The sequence below is a fragment of the Pseudorca crassidens genome, chromosome 9 (genome assembly GCF_039906515.1).
Source record: "Pseudorca crassidens isolate mPseCra1 chromosome 9, mPseCra1.hap1, whole genome shotgun sequence".
NCBI lineage: Eukaryota > Metazoa > Chordata > Mammalia > Artiodactyla > Delphinidae > Pseudorca > Pseudorca crassidens.
In genome coordinates, this window is record NC_090304.1 from 84,521,891 (window position 1) to 84,543,214 (window position 21,324).

Genomic DNA, 21,324 nt, shown 5'->3' on the forward strand with positions numbered 1-21,324 from the left:
CTTTCACGTGGGGAAGGTGTCCTAGGAATCTCTAGCTCTACTGAGTAGATGCCAATAATAGCTCTCCATCCCAGTTGTGAAAATAAAAAATGTCTCAAGACATTGTCAAATGTCCACTGAGGGGCACAGATGGACCCAGCTGACAACCACTGGTTTAGTGCAGGGCAATCCTCTTTAGCTAGAGTATACTGACCAGATGGATGCAAACGTTACCGCTTGGTTAACCAATTAAATAAATTTTAATCTTGCCAAAATGAATCTAAATCTCTCATTGACAGTTCAAAGTAGCTCTCTAAAGATGTGGCACATATATACAATGGAATATTAGCCATAAAAAGAAACAAAATTGAGTTATTTGTAGTGAGGTGGATGAACCTAGTGTCTGTCATACAGAGTGAAGTAAGTCAGAGAGAGAAAAACAAATACCATATGCTAAAACATATATATGGAATCTAAAAAAAAAAAGGTTCTGAAGAACCTAGGGACAGGACAGGAATAAAGATGCAGACTTAGAGAATGGACTTGAGGACACAGGGAGGGGGAAGGGTAAGCTGGGATGAAGTGAGAGAGTGGCATGGACATATATCCACTAACAAATGTAAAGTAGATAGCTAGTGGAAAGCAGCCGCATAGCACAGGGAGATCAACTCGGTGCTTTGTGACCACCTAGAGGGGTGGCATAGGGAGGGTGGGAGGGAGATGCAAGAGGGAGGAGATATGGGTATATATGTATATGTATAGCTGATTCACTTTGTTATAAAGCAGAAACTAACACACCATTGTAAAACAATTATACTCCAATAAGGATGTTAAAAAAAAAAAAAAGTAGCTGTCTATTTTGTCTAACTGCTAGATGCAAGAGGCAGATTCTGAATGTGGCAATCAGTGACTTCGTTATAAGGTAACAACTCCTGGGAAATCTCAAGAAGTTGCTGAAAGAAATGTAAAAGAAAATGGAGTCTGATGATTCAGCTTGTAAGTTCTCAATGGTATCTCCTTATATCCAAGAGTAAATACTTTTTCTGAGTCCTGTTCCATTATAGTGACAGTAACAGCGAATCTGTGCTATTTTTGTGTTTGTTGATATTCTTGTGTATGTTTTAAGGTAGTCTTCTAAGAGATAAGGTTTTTTTAAATAACCATTTCTCCATCCACCTTCTCAAGAATACCAGGGTTTTTATCTTCACGCTTTTTAGGTTATAATAATTCTTAGTATGACAATGTAGTTAAAAAAAAAAAAAAAGAACAGCCTCAGTTCTTTTGAACAGAGGCAAGGGTGGACCCATATAAGCCTTCAGTATAGTTGGTGGGGTATGGAGTCTTCTTCTCAGACTAAAAGCACAGAATATAGAGGCTGTAAAATGTGTCAGTTTGATACCCATTTCTGCTGTTTTACTGCTTAAAAAGATCACAGGTCCAACATGACAATCTTATATTTAAGATCTGTGTGTTTTTAGGCAATCTTATATTGCACAAGGTAATTTAATATAAATAAACCTTCTGAAAGTAAAGAAATATAATAAAATTTTTCAAAATTGTTTGCTAATTTTAGAGAAAAGTGTGTTATGTTTGTTTATAAGGAATACTACCATTCATTATGTAACTGAGCAGGACCCTATGGGGCCTTCCCGAGACAGGCCTTCCCCATATCCTCTGCCATAGCTCCTCTCTGAAGTACCTAGATAACAGTATTTGATGCACATTCCCTGAGTTGTTTTACAGATGTGAAAACTCCCCACCAAATGGAAGAAGTTAACTGCTTCATGACCATGAGCACATAGCCCCAGGTCTCTTGGAGACTAAGGAATGATAATGTTAACCCTTGTGACACCTCCCTGTTACCTCACCATCATCCAATCAGAGAACTGTGCATGAGATGATCACATACCCTGCAACCCCCCTCCCTCACCTGGCTTTTAAAAATGCTTTGCCAAAACCCTTCAGGGACCTCAGGGGTTTTTTAGAGCATGAGCCACCCTTATCCTTGCATCACTCTGCAATAAACCTTTCGCTACCCCCAACTCCAATGTTTTGGTTCATTTGGCCTCACTGTGCATCAGGCACAGGAACTTGCAATAACAATTACATCTTTTTTGTCTTTAAATCCAAACAATCTCTCATCAGAAATAGGCCTAAATTTTTAAGATAGTTTGTGTTCTTTAAAAAAAGTACATCTCATTTCTTCTCCCAGCCAATATGAAAGAAGAGGCTGAGTTTACACTCCCACCCTCAACAATTAAAAATCTGGACAAAATGAACAAAATGAAAGTTTCATGTCATTGAACATTAGGCAATGGAAGACAGTGATGCCTGAGAGAAAGGGAACAAAATGAAACATATGATTTCCCTGGCGTATTTCTCTGGGGTATATTCAGGCTGCAGTGCAAGGAAGGACAAATCAGGAGGAACCCAACAAACCCCCCAAGTTGAAGAGATGAAGGTGAGAGTCTATGGAGAGCAAAAAACCTAGAATTCACAGACAGAGTACCACTAAGGAGAGAGGTACAATAAGACCACCAGAGATCTTCCAAGGAGCCTCCTATATGTTTCTTAACTTACTGATTGTTGTTTGTATGTGAGAAAACTACCTGAGCCCAACAGGGAAAAACACCTGAAAGGATTAGAGAAAAAGTTCCTTGAACTCACACAAGACTTGGAAAAAATGCCAGAACCAATCAGGAAAACTGAAAAACCTCATAAATCATAGACATTGGGTATAGTACTCAGAGGGTTCTTGCCTCACTAGTGGGGAATAATTAGCCCTACATGAAACACAGCTCAAGACTTGCCTAAACATTTTAAAAAGCAAGACTTGAAAGGAAAAAATGAAAAAACTTTCCAAGTACCTTGACTGCATCCCAGGACAAAGCTCAAGAACATTTATAAGAATATAAAAAATATCCAGCACTCAACAAAGTCAATTCATGATACCTAACATGCAACCAAAATTTACTAGGCATTCAGAAAAGCTGAAAAATATGACCCATAATAATGAGAAAAATCAGTCAATCAAAACTGATACAGAACTGGAGCATAGGTTAGAATTAGCAGACAAAAATATTAAAACAGGGGAATCGGGAAGATGGCGGAAGAGTAAGAGGCAGAGATCACCTTCCTCCCCACAGATACACCAGGAATATATCTAATCGTGGAACAACTCCTACAGAACACCTACTGAATGCTGGCAGAAGACCTCAGACCTCCCAACAGGCAAGAAACTCCCCATGTACCTGGGTAGGGGAAAAGAAAAAAGAATAAACAGAGACAAAAGAATAGGGACGGGACCTACACCAGTGGGAGGGAGCTGTGAAGGAGGAAAAGTTTCCACACACTAGGAAGCCCCTTCGACGGCAGAGACTGCAGGTGGCGGAAGGGGAAAGCTTCGGAGCCACAGAGGAGAGCGGAGCCACAGAGGAGAGCACAGCCACAGGGGTGTGGAGGGCAAAGCAGAGAGATTCCCGCACAGAGGATCAATGCCGACCGGCACTCACCAGCCCGGGAGGCTTGTCTGCTCACCCACCGGGGTGGGCAGGGCTGGGAGCTGAGGCTCGGGCTTCAGGCGGGGCGCAGGGAGAGGACTGGGGTTGACGGCGTGAACACAGCCTGCAGGGGGTTAGTGCATCACGACTAGCCAGGAGGGAGTCCTGAGAAAAGGCTGCACCTGCCGAAGAGGCAAGAGACTTTTTCTTCCCTCTTTGTTTCCTGGTGCGCGAGGAGAGGGGATTAAAAGCGCTGCTTAAAGGAGCTCCAGAGACAGGCGCGAGCCGCGGCTAACAGGGCGGACCACAGAGATGGGCATGAGACGCTAAGGCTGCTGCTGCCGCCACCAAGAAGTCAGTGTGCGAGCACAGGTCACTATCCACACCTCCCTTCATGGGAGCCTGTGGAGCCCGCCACTGCCAGAGTCCCAGGATCCAGGGAAAACTTCCCTGGGAGAACGCACAGTGCGCTTCAGTCTGGTGCAATGTCCTGCTGGCCTCTGCTGCTGCAGGCTTGCCCCGCATCCGCACCCCTCCCTCCCCTGGGCCTGAGTGAGCCAGAGTCCCCAAAGCAGCTGCTCCCTTAACCCCGTCCTGTCTGAGCGAAAAACAGACGCCCTCTGGCAACCTACACACAGAAGCAGGGCCAAATCCAAAGCTGAGACCCAGGAGTTGTGCAAACAAAGAAGAGAAAGAGAAATCTCTCCCAGCAGCCTCAGAAGCAGCGGATTAAAGCTACACAATCAACTTGATCTACCCTGCATCTGTGGAATACATGAATAGACAACGAATCATCCCAAATTGAGGAGGTGGATTTTGAGAGCAAGATTTATTATTTTTTCCCCTTTTCCTTTTTTGTGAGTGTGTATGTGTATGCTTCTGTGTGAGATATTGTCTGTATAGCTTTGCTGTCACCATTTGTCCTAGGGTTCTATCCATCCGTTTTTTTTTTTTCTTTAAAAAAATTTTTTTCTTAATAATAATTTTTTATTTTAGTAACTTTATTTTATCCTCTTTCTTTCTTTCTTTTCTTTCTTTCTTCCTTCCTTCCCTCCTTCCTTTCCTTCTTTCTTTCTTTCTTTCATTTTTCCTTTCTTTCTTTTCTTTCTTTCCTCCTTCCTTCCCTCCTTTCCTCCTTCGTTCCTTCCTTCCTTCCTTCCTTCCTTCCTTCTTTCCTTCCTTCCTTCCCTCCCTCCCTCCCTCCCTCTCTTCTTTCTTTCTTTTTCTTTCATTCTACTTTTTCTCCCTTTTATTCTGAGCCGTGTTGGATGAAAGGCTCTTGGTGCTGCAGCCAGGAGTCACTGCTGTGCCTCTGAGGTGGGAGAGACAACTTCAGGACACTGGTCCCCAAGATACCTCCCAGCTCCACATAATGTCAAATGGCAAAAATCTTGCAGAAATCTCCATCTCAACACGAGCACCCAGCTTAACTCAACGAGCAGCAAACTACAGTGCTGGACACCCTACACAAAACAAGCAGTGGGCTTCCCTGGTGACACAGTGGTTGCGGGTCCACCTGCCAATTCAGGCGAGGCAGGTTTGTGCCCGGGTCCAGGGTACTCCCGCATGCCGCAGAGCGGCTGGGCCCATGGGCCATAGCCACTGGGCCTGCACATACGGAGCCTGTGCTCCACAACGGGAGAGGCCACGGTGGTGAGAGGCCTGCGTACTGCAAAAAAAAAAACAAAAAAACAAAGAAAAACAACTAGCAATACATGAAAACAACCCAACCCATTAGAGATGCTGCCTAAAATCATAATATGTCCACAGACACCTCAAAACACAACACCAGACGTGGACCTGCCCAACAGAAAGACAAGACCCAGCCTCATCCACCACAACACAGGCACTAGTCCCCTCCACCAGGAAGCCTACACAACACACTGAACCAGTTTTAGCCACTGGGGACAGACAACAAAAACAACAGGAACTACGAACCTGCAGCCTGCAAAAGGGAGACCCCAAACACAGTAAGATAAGCAAAATGAGAAGGCAGAAAAACACACAACAGATGAAGGAGCAAGATAACGACCCACCAGACCTAACAAATGAAAAGGAAATAGGCAGTCTACCTGAAAAAGAAATCAGAATAATGATAGTAAAGGTGATCCAAAATCTTGGAAATAGAATAGACAAAATGTAAGAAACTTTTTTATTATTTTATTTTATTATTATTATTTTTTTTGCGGTTCATGGGCCTGTCATTGTTCTGGCCTCTCCCATTGCGGAGCACAGGCTCCGGACGCGCAGGCTCAGTGGCCATGGCTCATGGGCCCAGCCGCTCCGTGGCATGTGGGATCTTCCTGGACCGGGGCACAAACCCGCATCCCCTGCATCGGCAGGCAGACTGTCAACCACTGCACCACAAGGAGAGCCCAAGAAACATTTAACAAGGACCTAGAAGAACTAAAGATGAAATAAGCAATGATGAACAACACAATAAATGAAATTAAAAATACTCTAGATGCGATCAATAGCAAAATAACTGAGGCAGAAGAATGGATAAGTGACCTGGAAGATAAAATAGTGCAAATAACTACTGCAGAGCAGAATAAAGAAAAAGAATGAAAAGAACTGAGGACAGTCTCAGAGACCTCTGGGACAACATTAAACGCAACAACATTCAAATTATAGTGGTTCCAGAAGAAGAACAGAAAAAGAAAGGGACTGGGAAAATATTTGAAGAGATTATAGTTGAAAAATTCCCTAATATGAGAAAGGAAATAGTTAATCAAGTCCAGGAAACACAGAGAGTACCATACAGGATAAATCCAAGTAGAAACACGCCAAGATACATATTGATCAAACTGTCAAAAATTAAATACAAAGAAAACATATTAAAAGCAGCAAGGGAAAAACAACAAATAACACACAAGGGAATCCCCATAAGGTTAACAGCTGATCTTTCAGCAGAAACTCTGCAAGCCAGAGGGGACTGGCAGGACATTTAAAATGATGAAGGAGAAAAACCTACAACCAAGATCACTCTACCCAGCAAGTATCTCATTCAGATTTGATGGAGAAATTAAAAACTTTACAGACAAGCAAAAGCTGAGAGAGTTCAGCACCATCAAAGAAGCTTTACAACAAATGCTAAAGGACCTTCTCTGGGCAAGAAACACAAGAGAGGAAAAGACCTACAAAAACAAACCCAAAACAATTAAGAAAATGGGAATAGGAACATACATATAGATAATTACCTTAAAGGTAAATGGATTAAATGCTCCCACTAAAAGACACAGACTGGCTGAATGGAAACAAAATCAAGACCCATATATATGCTGTCTACGAGAGACCCACTTCAGACCTAGGGACACATACAGACTGAAGGCGAGGGAATGAAGAAAGATATTCCATGCAAATGGAAACCAAAAGAAAGCTGGAGTAGCAATTCTCATATCAAACAAAATAGACTTTAAAATAAAGACTATTAGAGGAGACAAAGAAGGACACTACATAATGATCAAGGGAACAATCCAAGAAGATATAACAATTGTAAACATTTATGCACCCAACATAGGAGCACCTCAATACATAAGGCAAATACTAACAGCTATAAAAGGGGAAATCAACAGTAACACATTCATAGTAGGGGACTTTAACACCCTACTTTCACCAATGGACAGATTATCCAAAATGAAAATAAATAAGGAAACACAAGTTTTAAATGATACATTTCACAAGATGGACTTAATTGATATTTATAGGACATTCCATCCAAAAACAACAGAATACACATTTTTTTCAAGTGCTCATGGAACATTCTGCAGGATAGATCATATCTTGGTCACAAATCAAGCCTTCATAAATTTAAGAAAATTGCAATTGTATCATGTATATTTTCCGACCACAATGCTATGAGACTAGATATCAATTACAGGAAAAGATCTGTAAAAAATACAAACACATGGAGGCTAAAGAATACACTATTAATAACGAAGTGATCACTGAAGAAATCAAAGAGGAAATAAAAAATACGTAGAAACAAATGACAATGGAGACAAAACAATCCAAAACCTATGGGATGCAGAAAAAGCAGTTCTAAGAGGGAAGTTTATAGCAATACAAGCCCAAGTTAAGAAGCAGGAAACATCTCGAATAAACAACCTAACATTGCACCTCAAGCAATTAGAGAAAGAAGAATAAAAAAACCCCAAAGTTAACAGAAGGAAAGAAATCATAAAGATCAGATCAGAAATAAATGAAAAAGAAATGAAGGAAACAATAGCAAAGATCAATAAAACTAAAAGCTGGTTCTTTGAGAAGAAAAACAAATAGATAAACCATTAGACAGACTCATCAAGAAAAAAAGGGAGAAGACTTAAATCAATAGAATTAGAAATGAAAAAGGAGAAGTAACAACTGACACTGCAGAAATACAAAAGATCATGAGAGATTACTACAAGCAACTCTATGCCAATAAAATGGACAATCTGGAAGAAATGGACAAATTCTTAGAAATGCACAACCTGCCAAGACTGAATCAGGAAGTAATAGAAAATACGAACAGACCAATCACAAGCACTGAAATTGAAACTGTGATTAAAAATCTTCCAACAAAGAAAAGCCCAGGACCAGATGGCTTCACAGGCGAATTCTATCAAACATTTAGAGAAGAGCTAACACCTATCCATCTCAAACTCTTCCAAAATATAGCAGAGGGAACAACACTCCCAATTCCTTCTATGAGGTCACCATTACCTTGATACCAAAACCAGACAAGGATGTCCCAAAGAAAGAAAACTACAGGCCAATATCACTGATGAACATAGATGCAAAAATGCTCAACAAAATACTAGCAAACAGAATCCAACAGCACATTAAACGGATCATACACCATGATCAAGTGGGGTTTATTCCAGGAATGCAAGGATTCTTCAATATACGCAATTCTATCAGTGTGATAAACCATATTGACAAATTGAAGGAGAGAAACCATATGATCATCTCAATATATGCAGAAAAAGCTTTTGACAAAATTCAACACCCATTTATGATAAAAACCCTGCTGAAATTAGGCATAGAGGGAACTTTCCTCAACTTAATAAAGGCCATATATGACAAACACACAGCCAACATCATCTTCAATGGTGAAAAACTGAAAGCATTTCCACTAAGATCAGGAACAAGACAAGGTTGCCCACTCTCACCACTCTTATTCAACATAGTTTTGGAAGTTTTAGCCACCACAATCAGAGAAGAAAAGGAAATAAAAGGAATCCAAATCGGAAAAGAAGCAGCAAAGCTGTCACTGTTTGCAGATGACATGATACTATATATAGAGAATCCTAAAGATGCTACCAGAAAACTACTAGAGCTAATCAATGAATTTGGTAAAGTAGCAGGATACAAAACTAATGCACAGAAATCTCTGGTATTCCTATATACTAATGATGAAAAATCTGAAAGTGAAATCAAGAAAACACTCCCATTTACCATTGCAAGAAAAAGAATAAAATATCTAGGAATAAACCTACCTAAGGAGACAAAAGACCTGTATGCAGAAAATTATAAGACACTGATGAAAGAAATTAAAGATGATACAAATATATGGAGAGATATACCATGTTCTTGGATTGGAAGAATCAACATAGTGAAAATGATTCTACTACCCAAAACAATCTACAGATTCATTGCAATCCCTATCAAACTACCACTGGCATTTGTCACAGAACTAGAACAAAAAATTTCACAATTTGTATGGTAACACAAAAGACCCCGAATAGCCAAAGCAATCTTGAGAACGAAAAACGGAGCTGGAGGAATCAGGCTCCCTGACTTCAGACTATACTACAAAGCTACAGTAATCAAGACAGTATGGTACTGGCACAAAAACAGAAAGATAGATCAATGGAACAGGAGAGAAAGCCCAGAGATAAACCCACACACATATGGTCACCTTATCTTTGGTAAAGGAGGCAGGAATGTACAGTGGAGAAAGGACAGCCTCTTCAATAAGTGGTGCTGGGAAAACTGGACAGGTACATGTAAAAGTATAAGATTAGATCACTCCCTAACCCCATACAAAAAAATAAGCTCAAAATGGATTAAAGACCTAAATGTAAGGCCGGAAACTATCAAACTCTTAGAGGAAAACTTAGGCAGAACACTCTATGATATAAATCACAGCAAGATGCTTTTTGACCCACCTCCTAGAGAAATGAAAATAAAAATAAACAGATGGGACCTAATGAAACTTCAAAGGTTTTGCACAACAAAGGAAACCATAAACAAGACAAAATGACAACCGTCAGAATGGGAGAAAATATTTGCAAATGAAGCAACTGACAAAGGATTAATATCCAAAATTTATAAGCAGCTCATGCAGCTCAATAACAAAAAAACAAACAACCCAATCCAAAAATGGACAGAAGACCTAAATAGACATTTCTCCAAAGAAGATATACAGACTACCAACAAACACATGAAAGAATGCTCAACATCATTAATCATTAGAGAAATGCAAATCAAAACTACAATGAGATATCATCTCACACCAGTCAGAATGACCATCATCAAAAAATCTAGAAACAATAAATGCTGGAGAGGGTGTGGAGCAAAGGGAACACTCTTGCACTGCTGGTGGTAATGTGAATTGGTACAGCCACTTTGGAGAACGTATGGAGGTTCCTTAAAACACTACAAATAGAAATACTATATGACCCAGCAATCCCACTACTGGGTATATACTCTGAGAAAACCATAATTCAGAAAGAGTCATGTACCAAAATATTCATTGCAGCTCTATTTACAATAGCCCGGAGATGGAAACAACCTAAGTGTCCATCAAGAGATGAATGGATAAAGAAGATGTGGCACATATACACAATGTAATATTACTCAGCCATAAAAAGAAACAAAATTGAGCTATTTGTAATGAGGTGGATGGACCTAAAGTCTGTCATACGGAGTGAAGTAAGTCAGAAAGAGAAAGACAAATACCATATGCTAACACATATATATGGAATTTAAGGGAAAAAAATGTCACGAAGAACCTAGGGGTAAGACAGGAATAAAGACACAGACCTACTAGAGAATGGACTTGAGGATATGGGGAGGGGGAAGGGTAAGCTGTGACAAAGCGAGAGAGTGTTCTGGACATATACCCACTACCAAACGTAAAATAGATAGCTAGTGGGAAGCAGCTGCATAGCTCATGGAGATCAGCTCGGTGCTTTGTGACCACCTAGAGGGGTGGGATAGGGAGGGTGGGAGGGAGGGAGACGCAAGAGGGTAGAGATATGGGAACATATTTATATGTATAACTGATTCACTTTGTTATAAAGCAGAAACTAGCACACCATTGTAAAGCAATTATACTCCAATAAAGATGTAAAAAAAATATTAAAACAGTTATTTTAATTGTATTCCATATATTCAAAAGTTAATTTGATACCTGAAAGATTAAAAAAACAGAAGTTCAAATTGAACTTTGAGAAAGGAAAATCACTATATCTAAGAAGAAAAATACTCTGGATGTGATTAGCTAAAGATAAGGCATTACAAAAGAAAAGATTAGTAAATTTGGAAATAGAAGTGATCTAAAATAAACAGAGAGAAAAAATATTTTAAATTAACAGATAAACAGAAATATAATTATTTAATTTACAATTGTGTTTAATGCTATGAAGGAAAAAATAGGGTTTTCTGTTAGAATAACTGGAGGGAGAATAATACATTTTCCATTTATTAGAGCATACTAGGTACAAATAAAACCTGATTTAAATTGTAACACAACTGGATTTATTGTGTTACAATAGAAAAGTAAAAGTAGTTTTTTTCTTATAATTAATCCATTTGTTCATTTATTCCACACCATCCTTGTTCATTGATACTATTGATATAATAGTCCAGATATTTGGCTCACAAAAATGACCAAGGCCCCAGTCCCTTTCTTTGAGGAGCTAGGAGTTTAATGGTTCAGCAGTACCTCTTATTAAAATAATTGCATACCAAATGAAAACATAAATATATCCTTTTCGTTTTCTTTTTTAGATGAGAATAGGCATTCACTCAGGCTCTGTGCTGGCTGGAGTTGTTGGGGTAAGAATGCCGCGATATTGCCTGTTTGGAAATAATGTCACTCTGGCAAGCAAATTCGAATCGGGAAGTCACCCTCGACGCATCAATGTCAGCCCAACCACTTACCAGTAAGTGTTCTTTGGCCTTCTCCCCCTGTCTTTGGCATTGCGTTATACTAGTAGCCTGTCACTTGTGAGACGCTTATTTTTTTCTTGATCCTGTTATCTAAGATAATATGAGTAGATCCATCCAGTCTGAAAGATAGCAATTATGTCACAAAATTTAATTTGCACCCTAAGAAAGTACATGGAAAACCTGACTTGACTGAGAGGTAAATGGAGGTTTACATTTCCCACAGTCTCTGTCTTCCTTAGGTATTCCTGTTTAAAATACAGGAAAGCAGGGTTTTTCCTGGTGGCACAGTGGTTAAGAATCCACCTGCCAGTGCAAGGGACATGCGTTCGAGCCCTGATCCAGGAAGATCCCACATGCCATGGAGCAACTAAGCCCATGTGCGACAACTACTGAGCCCACGTGCCACAACTACTGAAGCCCGCACGCCTAGAGTGCATGCTGCGCAACAAGAGAAGCCACCACAATGAGAAGCCTGTGCACCTGAATGAAAAGTAACCCCCGCTCGCCACAACTAGAGAAAGCCCGTGCACAGCAACAAAGACCCAATGCAGCCAAAAATTTAAAAAAAAATAGAGGAGAGCAAATGTTAAGGGTCTGAAACACACTAGAAATCCTAACATTTTCAAAATGTTTCTCAATGTTTATAAAAATCAAAGGAATAAGATAGAAAAGGTAATTGTCTCTTTTTATTCTTCTAAATAATGAATATAAATAGGGACTCTTTAAAGTTAAATATATACTAGATACAGAGTAAAACTTCAAACTCTATCTTAACGGTTGTATTTGACAACTCTACACATTTTGACAGCTGAAGTCATCCTTGTTTTGTGCCTGGTAGATATCAAGCTCCAGGCATTAGCTATTACGTGCCATATGGGCAGAGGCCAAGTCTTTTTGGCTCATGGTTATATCTCCAAAACTTACCCAAAAAATGTTTAGCACGTAATAAGCACTCTATTAATATTTATCAGATTAATGAATAAATGTACTGATAAGATAAATATCTCTATACTAAGAAAATAATATGAATATCTCCTACTTGGTAGACTTTGGCCTAATGCTAAGCTTTGGTGTACAAGCGATTTCATTAGTTCCACGATTTAAATGACTTAGAAATCACATTGTAAAACTGTAAAGTAGAAATGGTGACCATGGATATTTTTATTAGCATGACTACCATGTTAACCCAGGCTAACAAAAAAACCCCAGAAGCAGAAACTTTAAATACATAGATAATAAATGTTGATTTATAATAACAAACAAAATGGTGACACTTTGAAGCTTTTGATACCACATATATACAGAGGGAAGTTAAGGTTTCTTAGATAAAAGACAAGTATTTCCAGATTCCTGAGGACCACATGAGAAAGGGGAAGAAATTACAAATATGAAATCAAGATAAAGTTGTTTAAGTTGCATGTCATTTTTAGGGTATTTATATAAGGGTTTTGCTTCTTTTAAATTTCTCCCAATTTTTCTAACACAATTCTGGGCATAATACATATGATATGATAATGGTTTCCATATTAAATGGAATTAGGAAGCTTCTCAAGATCAATGCTCTAGATCACTGCACTTTGTTCTCTAGACCATGGGGTAAGGAAAAGTTCCTGAAGATCAACCACCTCACCTGCATACTCCTACCATGGTTATGATTTTTCCCATCATGGAGCTAATACATATGTTTCCTCTTTGTATAAGTGAGTGTAGATTTATAGAAACTCCATTTTAAAAAAATTATGTGTAAAGATGGGTCAACCATGTGAGGAGTTATACCCTGAGCTTAAATATCATTGCTATAGCTGGCTTTGTCTACATGTGACCAATAAAGGAAACCCCACAAGCAACACAGAGTCTGTGCCTTTGGGTGTTGTCTTTGAGTTTTAATAATCTTTTTCACATTGGTGGGAGTTTGTAATTATCCTTAGTGATCAATAAAGTCTGAAGAATTGAATCATTCAAAACACTGTGAGCATTGAAATATTTTGTTCTGTTATGATCTGTCCCCCCACCTCCCCCCCCCACCAAAACACAAATGGAGACATAGATGAACAAATTGAACTGCCTTCTGGGTAGATTATAAGAGATACTTTCTCTGACTGGTCCCAAATCTTATAATTTCTAATAATACTTTATAAAAATATTTTTGTGTTTGGTCTATCCTCAAAAATAACACTTTTCCTCCAACTGTTTCTGTGTTCCTCCCTCCTTCCCTTCTTTCAACAAATACTTGTAGAGTACCTACTATATTCCAAGCACTATGACAGTCACCAATGTTACAGCAATAAACAACATAAATATGATCTTTGCCTTCATAGAGGAGACTACCAGATGGTAGATGTATACAAATAAACAGTTTATTACAATAGACTAGTGCTGAGGTCAAAAGGACATGATGAGAGTATTTAGAGCAACAAGAGGAGTGGACTAAAATGAGGATGAAGAGATAGACTGAAGTCAGACCAACTGAAGCTGTAATTCATGTTAAGGGATTTCAACTTAACACTAAGAGCAAAGAAAGACATTGAAGAGTTTTAAGCAGACGAGTGACTTGACCAGATTTGTACTTTAAAAAGATCTCCAAGGTTGTAGAGAGAATAGATTAGAAGGTGAGAAGGGCAGCAATCCAGTGCTTGAAATCAGGTAATCTTATTCCCGTTTCCTTGATGGAAATGTAGCTAATTACTGAGACCCTGGAATCCAAACCATTTGCTGTTTCAACTTGTCTTCCATGCTTCAGAAGAGTGATTGGACTCAATGACCTTTGACATCCATTTTTATCTGGGATACCATTAAAAACAATGTACTTTGGTTCCTGGTAATCTTCTAGAAAACTAAATTTAGGTATATGATCTCAGTGTGACTTGGTTTTCAGATTCTGGATGTGTTCGTGCCCAAGTGGTTTCTGTTGGTTTTATATACACCAATCTATACACTTCAGCTATGTATAATTGTTCTATTCCACATAACACAAGTGATTTATGAATCCACAAGTGTAGAGTATACTTCCCTTTCCCAGGATACTCAAAGTGAAATGCCAGGTGGATGTTTCATGGACATTCTCTAAGAGGAGATAAAATTGAACTTTCTTAGAGCAAATAGGAATTTGTGAAGTTAAACTGAGTATTCAGCTCATAAGAGCTTGAAATTTCCAATTTTCTTTCCTGAATTAAATGCTGAAAAATGTTCAATATTGTCTGGTTATTTTGAAATCTTCAGACAGGTTTCTAAAAATTTTTATTTTAATATTTTAATTTCATTGGAGTATAGTTGATTTACAATGTTGTGTTAGTTTCAGTTGTACAGCAAACTGATTCAGCTATACGTATAAATATAATCATTCTTTTTTAGATTCTTTTCTAATATAGGTTATCAAAGAGTATTGAATAGGGTTTCCTGTGCTATACAGTAGGTCTTATTTGGTTACCCATCTTATATATAGCAGTGTGCAGGTATTCATCCCAAGCTCCTGATTTATCCCACCGGCGCCACGTCTCCCCTTTGTTAACCATAAGTTTGTTTTCAATATCTATAAGTCTGTTTCTGTTTTGTAAATGAGTTCACTTTTATCTTTTTCTTTTAACATCTTTATTGGAGTATAATTGCTTTACAATGTTGTATTAGTTTCTGCTGAATAACAAAGTGAATCAGACATATGTATACGTATATCACCATATCCACTCCCTCTTGTCTCTCCCTCCCACCCTCCCTATCCTACTCCTCTAGGTGGTCTCAAACCACCAAGCTGATCTCCCTGTGCTATGCAGCTGTATCTTTTTCTAAATTAGATTCCACATACAAGTGATACCATATAATATTTTTCTTTCTCTGTGTGACATACTTCACCTAGTATGAGAATCTCTAGGTCCATCCATGTTGCTGCAAATGGCATTAATACATTATTTTTCATGGCTGAATAATATTCCATTGTATATATGTACCATGTCATCTTTATCCATTCCTCTGTCAATGGAAATTTAGTTTGCTTCCATGACTTGGAAATTGTAAATGTGCTGCAACGAATATTAGGGTGCTTGTATCCTTTTGGATTATGGTTTTCTCTGGATATATGCCCAGGAGTGAGATTGCTGGGTCATATGGTAGTTCTATTTTAAGTTTTGTAAGGAACCTCCATACTGTTCTCCATAGTAGTTGTACCAATTTACATTCCCACAAACAGTGTAGGAGGGTTCCCTTTTCTCCACACCCACTCCAGCATTTATTGTTTGTAAACTTTTTGATGATGGCCATTCGACTGCTGGGAGATGATACCTCAGTGTAGTTTCGATTTGCATTTCTCTGATAATAAGTGATGTTGAGCATCTTTTCATATGCTCCTTGACCATCTGTATGTCTTCTTTGGACAGCTATCTGTTTAGATCTTCTGCCCATTTTCTAATTGGGTTGCTTGTTTTTTTTTTACCTAGAGCTGCATGAGCTGTTTATATATTTTGGAGACTAATCCCTTGTCAGTCATATCATTTGCAAATATTTTCTCCCTCTGTGGGTTGTCTTTTTCTGTTGTTGCTGGTTTCCTTTACTGTGCAGAAGCTTTTACGTTTCATTAGATCTCATTTGTTTATTTTTGTTTTTATTTCCCTTACTCTAGGAGATGGGTCAAAAAAGATCTTGCTGTGATTCATGATAAATAGTGTTGTGCCTATGTTCTTCTCTAAGAGTTTTATAGTATTTAGCATAACATTTAAAAGTCTTTAATCCATTTTGAGTTCATTTTTGTATATGATGTTATGGAGTTTTCTAATTTCATTTTTTTTTAACATCTATATTGGAGTATAATTGATTTTCAATGGTGTGTTAGTTTCTGCTTCATAACAAAGTGAATCAGTTATACATATACATATATTCCCATATCTCTTCCCTCTTGTGTCTCTCTCCCTCCCACACTCCCTATCCAACACCTATAGGTGGTCACAAAGCACCGAGCTGATCTCCATGTGCCATGTGGCTGCTTCCCACTAGCTATCTATTTTACGTTTGGTAGTGTATATATGTCCATGCCACTCTCTCACTTCGTCACAGCTTACCCATCCCCCTCCCCATATCCTCAAGTCCATTCTCTAGTAGGTCTGCAGCTTTATTCCCACCTTACCCCTAGGTTCTTCATGACCTTTTTTATCCCCTAGATTCCATATATATGTGCTAGCATACGGTATTTCTTTTTCTCTTTCCAACTTACTTTATTCCATATGACAGACTCTAGATCCATCCAGCTCACTACAAATAACTCAATTTCGTTTCTTTTTATGGCTGAGTAATATTCCATTGTGTATATGTGCCAAAACTTCTTTATCCATTCATCCGATGATGGACACTTAGGTTGCTTCCATGTCCTGGTTATTGTAAATAGAGCTGCAATGAACATTTTGGTACATGACTCTTTCTGAATTATGGTTTTCCAGGGTGTATGCCCAGTAGTGGGATTGCTGGGTCGTATGGTAGTTATGTTTGCAGTTTTTAAGGAACCTCCATATTGTTCTCCATAGTGGCTGAACCAATTCACATTCCCACCAGCAGTGCAACAGGGTTCCCTTTTCTCCACACTCTCTCCAGCATTTATTATTTCTAGATTTTCTGATGATGGCCATTCTGACTGGTGTGAGATGATATCTCATTGTAGTTTTGATTTGCATTTCTCTAATGATTAATGATGTTGAGCATTCTTTCATGTGTTTGTTGGCAATCTGTATATCCTCTTTGGAGAAATGTCTATTTAAGTCTTCTGCCCATTTTTGGATTGGGTTGTTTGTTTTTCTGTTATTGAGCTGCATGAGCTGCTTGTAAATTTTGGAGATTAATCCTTTGTCAGTTGCTTCATTTGCAAATATTTTCTCCCATTCTGAGGGTTGTCTTTTGGTCTTGTTTATGGTTTCCTTTGCTGTGCAAGGGCTTTTAAGTTTCATTAGGTCCCATTTGTTTATTTTTGTTTTTATTTCCATTTCTCTAGGAGGTGGGTCAAAAAGGATCTTGCTGTGATTTATGTCATAGAGCATTCTGCCTCTGTTTTTCTCTAAGAGTTTGATAGTGTCTGGCCTTACATTTAGGTCTTTAATCCATTTGGAGTTTATTTTTGTGTATGGTGTTAGGGAGTATTCTAATTTCATATTTTACATGTACCTGTCCAGTTTTCCCTGCACCATTTATTGAAGAGGCTGTCTTTTCTCCACTGTATATTCTTGCCTCGTTTATCAAAGATAAGGTGACCATATGTGCGTGGGTTTATCTCTGGGCTTTCTACCCTGTTCCATTGATCTATCTTTTGGTTTTTGTGCCAGTACCATACTGTCTTGATTACTGTAGCTTTGTAGTATAATCTGAAGTCAGGGAGCCTGATTCCTCCATCTCCATTTTTCATTGTCAAGATTCCTTTGGCTACTCGGGGTCTTTTGTCTTTCCATACAAATTGTGAAATTTTTTGTTCTAGTTCTGTGACAAATGCCAGTGGTAGTTTGATAGGGATTGCATTGAATCTGTAGATTGTTTTGGGTAGTAGAGTCATTTTCACAATGTTGATTCTTCCAATCCAAGAACATCGTATATCTCTCCATCTATTTGTATCATCTTTAATTTCTTTCATCAATGTCTTATAATTTTCTACATACAGGTCTTTTGTCTCCTTAGGTAGTTTTATTCCTAGATATTTTATTTTTTCTGTTGCAATGGTAAATGGGAGTGTTTTATTAATATTACATTCAGCTTTTTCATCATTAGTGTATAAGAATGCCAGAGATTTCTGTGCATTAATTTTGTATCCTGCTACTTTACCAAATTCATTGATTAGCTCTAGTAGTTTTCTGGTGGCATCTTTAGGATTCTCTATGTATAGTATCATGTCATCTGCAAATAGTGACAGCTTTACTTCTTCTTTTCCAATTTAGATTCCTTTTATTTCTTTTTCTTCTCTGATTGCTGTGGCTAAAACTTCCAAAACTATGTTGAATAAGAGTGGTGAGACTGGGCAACCTGGTCTTGTTCCTGATCTTAGTGGAAGTGGTTTCAGTTTTTCACCATTGAAGACGATGTTGGCTGTGTGTTTGTCATATATGGCCTTTATTATGTTGAGGAAAGTTCCCTCTATGTCTACTTTCTGCTTTCTACTTTCTGGGTTTTTATCATAAATGGGTGTTGAATTTTGTCAAAAGCTTTCTCTGCATCTATTGAGATGACGACATGGTTTTTCTCCTTCAATTTGTTAATATGGTGCATCACGTTGAATGATTTGCATATATTGAAGAATCCTTGCATTTCTGGGATAAACCCCACTTGATCATGGTGTATGATCCTTTTAATGTGCTCTTGGATTCTGTTTGCTAGTGTTTTGTTGAGGATTTTTGCATCTATGTTCATCAGTGATATTGGCCTGTAGTTTTCTTTCTTTGTGACATCTTTGTCTGGTTTTGGTATCAGGGTGATGATGACTTTGTAGAATGAGTTTGGGAGTGTTGTTCCCTCTGCTATATTTTGGAAGAGTTTGAGAAGGATATGTGTCATCTCTTCTCTAAATGTTTGATAGAATTCACCTGTGATGCCATCTGGTCCTGGGCTTTTGTTTGTTGGAAGATTTTTAATCACAGTTTCAATTTCAGTGCTTGTGATTGGTCTGTTCATATTTTTTATTTCTTCCTGATTCGGTCTTCGCCAGTTGTGCTTTTCTAAGAATTTGTCCATTTCTTCCAGGTTGTCCATTTTATTGGCATAGAGTTGCTCATAGTAATCTCTCCTGATCCTTTGTATTTCTGCAGTGTCAGTTTTTCCTTCTCCTTTTTCATTTCTAATTCTATTGATTTGAGTCTTCTTCCTTTTTTTCTTGATGAGTTTGGTTAATGGTTTATCAATTTTTTTTATCTTCTCAAAGAACCAGCTTTTAGTTGTATTGATCTTTGCTATCATTTCCTTCATTTCTTTTTCATTTATTTCTAATCTGATCTTTATGATTTCTTTCCTTCTGCTAACTTTGGGGGGTTTTTTTTTTTTTTGGTTTTTTTTTTTTTGCAATACACAGGCCTCTCACTGTTGTGGCCTCCCCCATTGCGGAGCACAGGCTCCGGACACGTAGGCACAGCGGCCATGGCTCACGGCCCTAGCTGCTCCATGGCATCCGGGATCTTCCCAGACTGGGGATAAACCCATGTCCCCTGCATCGGCAGGCAGACTCTCAACCACTGCACCACCAGGGAAGCCCTGAAGATTTTTGTTCTTCTTTCTCTAATTGCTTTAGGTGCAAGATTAGGTTGTTTATTTGAGATGTTTCCTGTTTCTTAAGGTAGGATCATATTGCTATAAACTTCCCTCTTAGAACTGCTTTTGCTGCACCCCATAGGTTTTTGGTCATTGTGTCTCCACTGTCATTTGTTTCTAGGTATTTTTTTATTTCTTCTTTGATTTCTTCAGTGACCACTTCGTTATTAAGTAGTGTATTGTTTATGCTCCATGTGTTTGTATTTTTACAGATCTTTTCCTGTAATTGATATCTAGTCTCATAGTGTTGTGGTCGGAAAAGATACTTGATACGATTTCAATTTTCTTAAATTTACCAAGTCTTGATTTTTGACCCAAGATATGATCTATCCTGGAGGATGTTCCATGAGCACTTGAGAAAAATGTGTATTCTGTTGTTTTTGGATGGAATGTCCTATAAATATCAATTAAGTCCATCTTGTTTAATGTATCATTTAAAGCTTGTATTTCCTTATCTATTTTCATTTTGAATAATCTGTTCATTTTTGAAAGTGGGGTGTTAATATCCCCTACTATTATTGTGTTACTGTGGATTTCCCATTTTATGGCTGTTAGAATTTGCCTTATGTATTGAGGTGTTCTTATGTTGGGTGCATAAATATTTACAATTGTTATATCTTCTTGGATCAATCCATTGATCATTATGCAGTGTCCTTCTTTGTCTCTTGTAATAGTCTTTATTTTGAAGTCTATTTTGTCTGAAAGGAGAATTGCTACTCCAGCTTTCTTTTGATTTCCATTTGCATGGAATATCTTTTTCCATCCCCTTACTTTCAGTCTGTATGTGTCCCTAGGTCTGAAGTGGGTCTCTTGTAGACAGCACATATATGGGTCTTGTTTTTGTATCCATTCAGCCAGTCTGTTTGTTTTGGTGGGAGCATTTAATCCATTTACTTTTAAGGTAATTATTGATATGTATGTTCCTATTCCCATTTTCTTAATTGTTTGTTATTGTGGGTCTTTTCCTTCTCTTGTGTTTCTTGCCTAGAGAAGTTCCTTTAGCATTTGTTGTAAAGCTGGTTTCATGGTGCGGAACTCTCTCAGCTCTTGCTTGTCTGTAGAGTTTTTAATTTCTCCATCAAACCGGAATGAGATTCTTTCTGGGTAGACTAATCTTGGTTGTAAGTTTTTCTCCTTCATCACTGTAAATATGTCCTCCACTCCCTTCTGGCTTGCAGAGTTTCTGCTGAAAGCTCAGGTGTTATCCTTATGGGGATTCCCTTGTGTGTTATTTGTTGTTTTTCCCTTGCTGCTTTTAATATGTTTTCTTTGTATTTAATTTTTGATAGTTTGATTAATATATGTCTTAGAGTGTTTCTCTTTGGATTTATACTTTATGGGCCTCTCTGTGCTTCCTGGACTTGATTAACTATTTCCTTTCCCATATTAGGGAAGTTTTCAACTATAATCTCTTCAAATATTTTCCCAGTCC

At 38.2% G+C, this 21,324-nt stretch overlaps 1 protein-coding gene across 1 annotated transcript in view; it reads left to right on the top strand.

The window, feature by feature from the left end:
* The window catches only part of GUCY1A2 (guanylate cyclase 1 soluble subunit alpha 2), a 425,928-nt gene that overhangs the window by 357,222 nt on the left and 47,382 nt on the right, over positions 1-21,324 (top strand). The window contains exon 7 of the mRNA XM_067750904.1: positions 11,475-11,629. Coding sequence (XP_067607005.1) covers positions 11,475-11,629 — 155 coding nt within the window. The remainder of the gene's footprint in view (positions 1-11,474; positions 11,630-21,324) is intronic.